Here is an 11,029-nt window from a genome sequence, read left to right as displayed (position 1 = left end):
TCCCCTTAGAAGTCCCATGCAACACATACTTATGTAGCTTCAGATATTCCCCAATGCATTCACTAGCTGCAAAGGTCACAGAAACCTTCAGAATGTCTTAGGCAGGGCAAGTTACGCAGAGGAGATATGCATTTTATTTATTATTTTTAGTATTCATTTTATTGATGACAGAAAGGCAGTATACACATCAAAGTTTTGAATTCCAAAGAAATGAAACTGGTTCTCTATCACTTTTGTGGATTAAAAATAATCACAGTCATCAATGATACAGTATAAATAAATATAAAAATATAAAAATATAAGCATTACTTTCAAATTAAATTTCAGCAAAAACAATTACTACTACAGAAAGTACTGCATTTGTTAAGCACTACGCTCATCCAAGAACAAATAGGAAAATATACCTAAACTTCTACATCCTAAATAATTCACAACTTCTTCCAACTAGGTTCTGAGCATAGATTCTCCTTCTTACAAGAAAAATGTTTTAACAGCAGAGTTACACACCAGAGAAAAAAGACTGGGCATAAAATACACAGCCAGACCTCCCAGCAACTTAATCTAACGATCATAACACATCCTTGTAATGCACTTCTGAGAATCAGCATCAACAGAGGCAACAAGACATTCTTTATATTTACAGATGCAGTATAATCCTGAAATACTTTCAATTATCTGATTTTTACTTGAAGCATTTTGAGTATCAGACCTTCAGTAAAAGAACTACTATCAAGAGCTAGTCTCATTACAAGTTGAAAACAAAACACATTCTTGAAAATAAATCTAACATTTGCAATTTGCAAAACATAAAAAGAGTACACACAGCTGTTTATTTTTTTTCTTCTACATACATCATTTCTAGGCTCCATTTTAGAACATTAGAGAAGCAATATTCTACAACTACATACAAGTTAAAGCACAATATACGTAAGCAAAAAAATAATCTACTTAAAATATGCAAGTTGTGTATTACTGTACACAACATGTCTGCATTTAGGGGATCCAAATGATTTTTAAAAAGAACAGATGCCCAAGATCCTACTTTTCCAACTGAAAGACAGCCAGAAATCAGAATCAGTGTTAATTAATATGTAAGTGTCAGTGCCTCTACGTCACACTACAATGAACCAGCACAGCAAGTGTGAAGTCATCACTCAACATGAGTAATGTTGCACAATACAACCTTTGTGTTTTATACTAACAGCCAGCAGTATGTCTAACTATTGACAAACAATGTGCCAGGTAAGCTTACAATTTTAGCAGGAAAACCTTGAAATTCTGAAATATTAAGAAACAATGCAATATAAAGAAAACAATCACAAGCGGTTACAACCTCCACGCCTTTTTTTTAATCACTATATTAACATAACATGACTGATATTTTAAATAGTATTTACTTGAGCAATATTATCTTACACATTTTTTGTTAGTAATGGGCACTTTTCACTTGTACTATGAAAATAACATAAGCTTCAAGAATAATTCACCAGCAGAGTGAACCTTGTAAAGATCAGCTGGCATTGGCTCACCTCTTATTTGACTTTCCCAGACATGTCTCTCTTACTGGGGAAAAAAAAAAAAAACATCTGTTTTCCAGATAAAGCTTCAGGTTTTCACATAAATTAAATACATCATGATATGGAGGGAGTGGGAGGGGGGTACTGGGGGCAAAGGGCATGTGTGTTGTTAAATCTTGTTTACTTCTAGAGATGCATAAGATATGCTGTCTACCACTAGGGCTGTATTCATTTTCTCACAGAAATTCAAACTATCACAGAGCATACAAAGGAAACCCCTCATGGGTTCAGGACACTTCATACTTTGTCCAAACAACAAAGGAAGAAGGTGAGGGCAAAAAATAAAATAAAGAAATATATCGGAAAAACAGACAAATTCTTACAATTTAAGACTAGATACTGAAAAAAACTACCCCGCTAAGATACACAGTACTACCATAACTTTTCAGTTTTGAAATTTCTTCCTCGCACAAAGGAGAAAAAAAAAAGTTCTGAATGTTCCCCTTTAAGATATAAACAATATTTTGACTTTACAGTGTATTGACTAAGCACTCAGAGAAAAGCCCCTCTCTTCATTCTGATGGGGAGGAGGATGGAGGAGAACTATCAGTGGAATGCATGCTTGGCAGAGTAAAAAATCCCAAAATTATTAAACTTAGATGCTAAGAGAATGTTCAGAAGGGGCAATAGCATCTTTACACGAAGAACTAATTGAGAACAACCTAATGCATGTCTCTCCCATAAATGGGGATCCCTATTTTTGGCTTAATCATAGTGAACATTGAAACTTTTCTCACATGGAAACTCTGGAATCAGAACCAAAGAAAATGTCTGGCATCTTTGTTTTCTGAACATCCAAAACATGGAGACATCACCCTGTAAACCACATGTTACTGCAAATAAAGATTATATCTATACATACAAAAACTTCGAGAGCATTCCAGCAAAAAGGCTGTTTGGTTTATTTTCCTTTGAAGTAGTGCTTTTCTAACTGCAACCTACTGATCATTCAACTAATTCTTTGACAGTAGCTTCACACACTGTCCTTCCAGACTGTAGAATGTCAGAATCACAAGCCTCAACCAGGGTTTCTGGCAGCAGATTTACTTTGTGTTATGATAACTTAACTTCTCTTGTCATCATAATGCTGAAAAAATCCCATCCTCACAGTACTGTCCATCCTTTGTAGGTTTTCCTTCCTTTCAGTGTTGTAAACTCAGATCCTTTGTCAATGGTATTCCAGCAGCCACTTTACCACATTCTCTTCTTTGAAACTTTTTATAACTAATGCTGTGCTTCAAAACGATTTTTGTTTCTCTTCTTTGCCCGACTTCTGTCAGCAAAATCAGAATTGTTATCATAATTATACTAGTTCACAAAGGGAAGCATAGTAACTAGAATCTGGCCACTTCACTTGCAATTCTTTTTTCTGATTAGAGTCTGTCAACTGCAATGGGACAGCACCTACTGTGAGAGCAGACTGCATGGCCTGCAGCAATTAAAGCATCAGACAGATTTCTATCTTCACACAAAACATCCACCTCTAACTTCATTTCAGAGCCATAGTGGATAAAATGAAATATCAGACCCGGTTTATGAAGAAGCTGCTGAAACAGAAGTATAGCTTCCTCACTCCAGTGTTCCCCCTTCCCAGGAACTGTATCATGCAAAGAGCAAGAGTGTGCCAAGCGTGGCCAGTATAGCAGACTTTCTGGAACAACTTTAAGTTTATGGATCTCAGAATAAGGTATGGTCTTCAGAAAGCCGTAATCAATAAACGTAAGAACAACAGACTGATCTGTTACTTCACTAATTTCTGCCCTGTACCACTCTGCTTCCTGCCCAAACTCGATCAAGCAGCTAGCACCAGGTATCACAAGTTCTTCTGGCAGAGCTGGCAAGTCGTCAGGAAGATCAGAGAGCAGCAAGGACAAGTTTCGCATGCAATCAAAGAAGATTTCAAACTGGATACTGAAGTTTGAAGGATCAGTAACTGCAGTTGCACACCCAGGATATGTTCTGCCACTACGCAGCAGCATCCACATGACTGAATTTATCTTGAATGATGTATCAAACTCCTTACAGTTTGTATTACTACATTTTTCTGGTCCAACAATTGACCAACAATGACTTAAGACCTGGTTCAAATACTCCTGAAGTGTAACTTGTCCTACTAAAATATCTACCTCCCAGATATCAGATGATTTCAAGTATCTCAAAAACAAGATCCTTATTTCACAATCTAGAAGTGCATTTACTACATGGTCTAAGTGAATTTTCTTCAGGTTTTTAAAACAAATCCACCTACAATAAACAGCTTGTTTAGGAATACTCTTAATCTCATCACTGAGCATCTTTGCATTATTTAAGGATACCATCTCACATGTGCCATAATCCATGAAAAACACTAGCATTAACTTTTCCCTGACAAATTTCTTTATCACTTTTGATCGATTCCATTTTAAGTTCCTTTCAGATTGTGTAATGCATTCCAGACCCTGTTCAATGTCATCCACTCTAATCAAATCACTTCTTTGTGCTTCTTTGTCAAGCATGACATTTAACTCATGTAGTATTTGCAGATTTTTAAGTAACTGTACATAAAATTCTCCACTCTTTGAAATATTAACTACTTCTGCTGCTTCTACTTGTCCAGAATTTAAAACCTGATGAAGGAGACTTAAGGGTTTTACAGAAATATTTTTCATCCCAGAAGCCTTGGTTTTATTTTGGCCACCTAAACTGTTCTTAGATTTTCGAGGATTACCATGTTGTTTAGGTTTATTTTCCAAAGAAAATACCCATGTGCTATTCCACTTTATGTTGTCTATTTTATGCAAAAGGCTGTTAGACAAAGACTCTCCATCACAAATTACATCTATTTCCCATTTTTCTCCATGTTGCTCTAAGAACTTGCAAGCTACTGGCTTGTCACTTACTGCTCTTGCAAAATATGCAGCACTTTCTTTAGTCCAGCTTTCCCCAGGAACACTTTTTACACTGCTAAGGAAACAATGAACACTAAACCTTGGCAGAGTTAAGAACTTTTCTGGAATCCTGCGGATTTTTGACGAACTTACAACTGCAGTATTACCATAGTCAATAAATTCTACCTCATAGGAGCTTCCCGATTTCAGAGTTTTAATAACTGCTCTATAGTAAAAACAATCAGCGTCGTGCTCTGCAACGATGAGATTCCCTACCATGAGCTCATTTAAGCAATTTTCCCAACCTCTATTCTCCAAGCTTTCATTCAAATCATCTGCTAATTTTATTATTAAGTTCTCATCTTCTGCAAAGTGAACATAGAAACTTGATGGACTATTCGTATGAGAAATATAACCTGCTACTTCAGTATTCACCTGGATATCACGTTGAGGAAGGCTGCTTAATGTAGGTATATTTTTATTACTCCTTTCCTGTTGACCTGCACAATTTGGTCTTTCATTCTGAGATTCAGCGAGAGCATTTACAGTTATTTCCTTTAAAGGTAAAGCAGAGTAAGAGAGGGAGTGAGAAGCAGGTTGTCCAATCCAAGGTTCCTGTCCATTCTCCAGAAAAGCACTGAAAGTATTTCTAAAACTTTGCTCTTTGCTGTCATGTAAAGTTTGCTGTTTTGAGAATCCACTACACAACTTTGGTGTGCTACATGCAGTCTGCTCTTCATCTCCAAAATTCTCACCAGAATCTACCTGGAAATACTCATCATAGGCTTGGCATTTCACTTCAGTTTTCAATTTAAGTATTTCAGGTTCTTTAACACTAACTTTATTAATTTCTTTGTCATCTTTCATGTGACATATCTCTCCTTCACTACTTCTAAATTGTTCCATATGGCTTTCCTGGGCCAACTCTGCCAATACCTTTTCTTTAATTTTCTGACTTACTTTGAGCTGTCCATCATACAACTCCACAACAACCTTTCCATCTGGTTCTCTGGATAAAATTACAGCCTTCAGCAGTTTACCAAGGAATGTTTTCACAAACCATGTAGTAATTCTTGCTGGAAATTCTGCCCCCCTAAGATCTGACAGACAGAATTTAATAGCTTGCATGGGTGTGAATAGTAGGTCAGTGGCAGAATATGGAATAGGCATCAACTGGTCTCTCTCCACCATACTCCTATTTCCAAAATCCACATAGTCAACCAACAGAAAGGACGTTGATTCCACAGGAAAAGCCAAAGCTCTGTAAAAGAGACCATCTTCCACATATTTGGCTATACACAGTCGTGCATTGCCATGGTAATTTACATTACTTGACATTTGACTTACGTCACTAACCTTCTTCATCAATGCCTCAAGAGTTTCAGAGTTGCGGTTAAGCTGACAGTAGAATTCTGAAGGACTATTTATGTGAGTTATATAAACCTCCTCCTCACCTCCAACTTTTATATTAAAAGATGAATAGCAAAAACTGTACAGAGAACCCAAACATGAAAGGCTTCTCGGTCCAACACATTGAGGCTGGGTGAGACCACGCTCTCTGAGGAATTCCTCTACACTATTAAGTGGAGTCCGTAAGTCAACTACATTGCATAAACAGTTGGGGCTCAGAAGAACAAGAGCATAAATGGTGCAAGTCAGTGGTCCTCTAGAAGAAGAAATGAAGTCTTCAAATTGTCTATGCACTTCTTCAGACCAATTGATTGAGTCAGTCTGTAAGACTACATTTTTAAGTCCACATCGAAATGCCTGACTCTCTAGAATTAGGAAATCTGGAAGAACACCCTGTACATCTTTAAGTGAAACTCTCTCCTGATAACCATAGTCTACAAAAACCACAACAACTTCATCTGTGGATACCTCCTGCACAACAGTTGCTCTGTACCACTTCCCATCTTTGGGATACTTAACAACACAGGCAGCCTGTCCAGTTTTGTAGGGAGTGGTATGATCTTTATAATATGTCTGAATTTTTCCCATTAAGTTATTTAGCTCTGGCAGTTTGCTTTGCAGTTGGCAAGAAAAATCTGCTGGGGAAAAGATGCAAGAACATACCACTTCATGAACAGTTCCTGGTTTAAACACAAGCTCCTTATAAACTAAGTTTTCCTCGCATACCAACCTATGCATTTTAGAGACAGCACCTTCTCCTGAACAAGATGGCACAACAGATTCTCTAGGCACTGGCGGCACATTTAATGATTTTTCCTTCTGAAGCACGTCTCCATTTCCAGATGCCTTACTTTTGCAAATATTACTGGTGTTCTCTGCATTGATTTTTTCTTTTTTACATTTGAGGTGATTCCCGCTGTGCCGCTTTTTTGCTGCCCTTACAACAGGCTCTGGTGGCTTCAGCCGATATTCAGCATAACCAGCTTGCACCATGCACGTGGCAACGTTTCCTTGCAGGAAACCAGTATGACACTGCACATTAACAACATACTTGTTGTTTTGCTTTCCAACAACATGAAGCAGCAGTGGTTTGTTCAACACCACGTTTTTAAAGAAATCGGTTTCTTTTTTAACCCACACACCATCAACAGGAAATGTGCAAGCAAGGGAACAACACACAGCTAAAGCCGGTAAATCAGAAAACTCGGGAAGCAATGTTTTCACATAGTGACAAGGTACAGTATCTGTATTTCCAAAATCCAAAAAGTAAACCATAATGCTAACACGAAACACTTTGGTGACAACACCCCGGTAATAACACCCATCCCTGCTATACCGAGCACAGCACAGCAACCCCGGTTCTGGCTTTTTAAGGACCATCTCATCATCTCTACACTGACTGTATGTGCAGGCAATGTTTTTCATCAAGGCATGAAACTCATTCTGGTATCTACAAGTTTGAATCCAAAAGTCAGATGGATTTATGACGTATACTACAAAAGCTCCATAAAAAGAGTTCATTTGCATCTCTACTCTCTTGCAGTGGCTGGAGAAAGAAATGTCCCGTTCAGGTAAGCAGGCTTTTTTATCTTTGTTTCCAGAGCAATTCTTAGATGAATTGTTTCTCTCAGGACTTGGTTTGTGGTTTAGCACGATACTTCTGGGTTTTGTTTCCAAAAGCGAGACACACGGTGCAGCTGTCTCATTCTGGTCTTCTGGATGCTCAGCATTAGTGCCAAGATTTTGTTTCTGCAGCGTTATATAATACAAGCGTTCAGTGTTATTGTACAAATCAACTTGGACACACACAGAAGTTTGTCCTATTAAGGCTTGGGTAAGTTCTTTGAGCTGAAATTTTACTACTGTTTCATCCTGACTACCAAAACAAGACAGCGTACATGGAAATGAAATCATTGGTAATGTCATGAACTCAGCTTTCAGTTTTCGAATACAACTAGGTGGCACAGCTTCAATAATGCCAAAATCCATAAACCAGACCTCCACATGGTCAGAGAGAAGTTGTTTTATCACTCCTCTATGCCACTGTCCATTTTGCCTCTTGGCAGCACAGAGCAGCCCAAAACTATCACAAGATGTGGTATTTTCTCCAACAAGAGCTTCATAGTACAAATGCATAGCTCCTGTCAAACATTCCAGCTCCTTCTGCCATTTCTGTATCTGACAATAAAATTTATTTGGGCTTACTGCACCAGTTATTTTGACATTTTCTTTACTGCCAACAGGTAGGCATGGAAAGAGTTGATCTGGAATATGGCAAAAATCTGTTGGTTTCTCAGAATTATTTAAGGTAAGTAACTCCCTGAAGGGATACTGCTGTGTCAACAGTTGTGGCATTCTCTTACAAAGCATTCCTTGAGGCAATGCTCTTAAAGTTTCTACAACAAGACAAAATGAATCTCCATCAATAAATTTACCTAGCTGCAGTTCAAGAACATCAGTAATAATCTTAGGCACTTCTAGAATAAACAGCTGATATGGTGTAACAGCCTTCACATGACCGGTGATCTGTAATCCTACCAGAGATGAAAAATAGTTAACAGCTTTTGGACCCCATCTTTCTCCAAGAGGAAGTATGCTTGCAAAAACACCCAAAACCACCTTTGGAGGCAGCTGAAACAATTTATCACTAGCAGCAGCAAGATGTGTTTCCTCAACAGCCAACACATGTCCAGTGTCTATAAGAAAAGTCTCACAGATATTCCCTTTTTTTCTCAGAACTCTTCCTCTGTGCCATTCTCCTTCTGTGTCTTCCACCAAGCAAGATCCACCAACACAGACATCATCTTTTACTTTGAACACACGCTGTATTTCATTTTGTAGTATGAAATAGTCAAGCTCACATCCTGTGTTGTACTGAGCCTGGAACACTATAACCAAGCACTCAGGATGGCATTCTACATGAGTTATCTTCAATTTCTTATCTACTGAGTCTGGTGAAGGAGTCAGAGATTCCATCCTGTCTGCAAAGAAAAAGAGTATGATCATCTTGATAATTTTCTGTATTTTTTCTTTCCAATTCCTTACATGACATTTGTTTTCAAAATGGTTTAACAGCATATTATTAAAATTCTGGCTAAAACATATACTAAATACTTAAGAATGTCATGTTTTAGGCAACTGGGATACACTCCATGCAATTCTCTTAGAAAAGACATGCTCAGGTAACATGAAAAAAGCTACCTCTTGATTCGCTCACGTGGCAACTGATTTTTTTATCACCTGAGAATAATTTTCAAGCAAAATGTTGCTCCCACAATAACACCAAGGTGTTCCAGTCTGTTTCTCCTTCCTTTTAATCTGTAAAAGGCCAAGGAGCCATCCCCTAATTACCCTGCATTTTCTGCCTAAATCACTTCTTCAAATCACTGACAATTTATAGCTCCATGCTCTACTGTTTACTCTGGCTGTCTGTACTAACAGCACATTTAAGGTTCTCATAATTGCAAGGACATACTGAGATTATCATCTATGTGCAACAATTCTGCACTGCTCATCAAGTAACAACTGTGCCAGCCGTGTTTTGTATGGTCTCAACACTCTGAGTGTGACAGTTTAAATATCTTCAAAACAGTCAGACACTTTTCTGATCTGTAATCCAGTCTTGAAGCCCAACTTCCAGTTTAATTCATTTGTCAATGATTCAGTGAATCTGTGACTTCACACTGTTCAAAAAGGCTGTGTATGATGATAATTTAATCAAGCAAAATTCCATTAAATGAACTGCTGTTCTAACAAAGTAATTTGAGGTAGACAACATCAAATGCAAAGATAGTGGATAAATGCTCAAGGATAGTCTGGACAAAGAAAACCTCTATTTATGAATTTTTATGTAAAGCTGGAACTTAAACTTTCACTTTCAACTACAGGGATTTAGAGCGATCCCCTTAGCCTGGAAAAAATCTTTTGTAAAACTGTCATGATAGTTTTCATCACAACCAAACATGAAGCAGCTAGTGAACACATAACCTGTCTTCAGAAAAAATACTGATCCCTATCATTCTAGTTCACAAAAAAATTTAAACCCCTCCCACAAAAAAAGACATAAAAACACAAAAAACTCCCTCTAATAAATAAATTATCATTCCTACTGTAAAGCAGTAGGGCAGAAGGATGAAGGGCGCATAACTTCTAAAACCAAGCAAAAAAACAAACCCAAAAAATCAAAACCATTGGACACTAAAAAAAAAAAAATCCTCCTCCCAGTAAAAGCAGTATTAAACCCAGATCTGACAAATTCCTGCTTCAACACGACCCCTTTTATCCACCTTCCCCTGTAACAGAAAGTGAAAATCTGGGTGCTTTTCATGCAAGTAAACAGCCTTAAGGAATTGGTCCTGTCTGTCTGGAAGAAACATTTGATCACTACAGAGACTTAAACTTTAGAAGGGGCCTGACTGAAACTCTGCTCCCTTTTTTTTCCCCCCTTCACTGAAACTATGCCCTCTTTGCACTAACACATAACAAAACAAAACAATTTGTGCATTAATGCCTGTCTGTTATCACAGTCTGAGTATCAGCATCACACTGACACAGCCACATTTCTACAGCTGACAAAATGGCCTTTTGCTGTTTACTCACCTTTCCACCTTCATTAGTAACACGTCTTCTAAAGGAAACACAGCCCAGTAGTCGACAACTACGTATCTCTCTATGAGGAAGAACGGTAGAAAAATCATTAGAAAAATACACATCAACTAAATTATTGTACTACTTCTACTGAGAGCACCCCTGAAGATAAAGTCTTTGAGATGTCTGACAAGAAGCTCAACATGAGTCAGCACTGCCCACTCACAGTCAAGGAAATCAAACACAACCTGGGCTGCATCAGAGGCAGCGTGGGCAGCAGCTCCAGGGAGGCGATTCTGTCCCTCTGCCCTGCCCTACGAGACCCCAGCTGCAGGGCTGCATCCAGCTCTGGGGTCCCCAGCACAGCAAGAACATGGACCTGTGGGAGCGAGCTCAGAAGAGGCCACAAAAATGATGAGAGGGCTGGAGCACCTCTCCTATAGAGACAGGCTAAAGGAGTTGGGCTGTTCACCCTGGAAAAGGGACAGTTCCACAGAAACCTCATAGTACCCTACAATACCTAAAGGGGATGGAAAGTGACCTTTTACAAGGGCATGGGATAATAGGAAATGGGGGAAATGTCTTTTA

General features: G+C 38.3%; 1 protein-coding gene across 1 annotated transcript; it reads right to left on the bottom strand.

Annotated features, from left to right (window-relative positions):
* Positions 1–277: 277 nt before the first annotated feature.
* On the bottom strand, positions 278–8,833 carry TDRD15 (tudor domain containing 15). The gene has a single exon (XM_063150910.1). It carries the CDS (start codon positions 8,828–8,830, stop codon positions 2,951–2,953), a length of 5,880 nt encoding a protein of 1,959 aa, XP_063006980.1. The 5' UTR covers positions 8,831–8,833; the 3' UTR covers positions 278–2,950.
* Between the last annotated feature and the right edge of the window lie 2,196 nt (positions 8,834–11,029).

This window comes from Melospiza melodia, chromosome 3 (genome assembly GCF_035770615.1).
Source record: "Melospiza melodia melodia isolate bMelMel2 chromosome 3, bMelMel2.pri, whole genome shotgun sequence".
Classification (NCBI taxonomy): Eukaryota; Metazoa; Chordata; class Aves; order Passeriformes; family Passerellidae; genus Melospiza; species Melospiza melodia.
The sequence above is the reverse complement of the archived record's forward strand: the minus strand, read 5'-3'. Positions and strand labels throughout refer to the sequence as shown.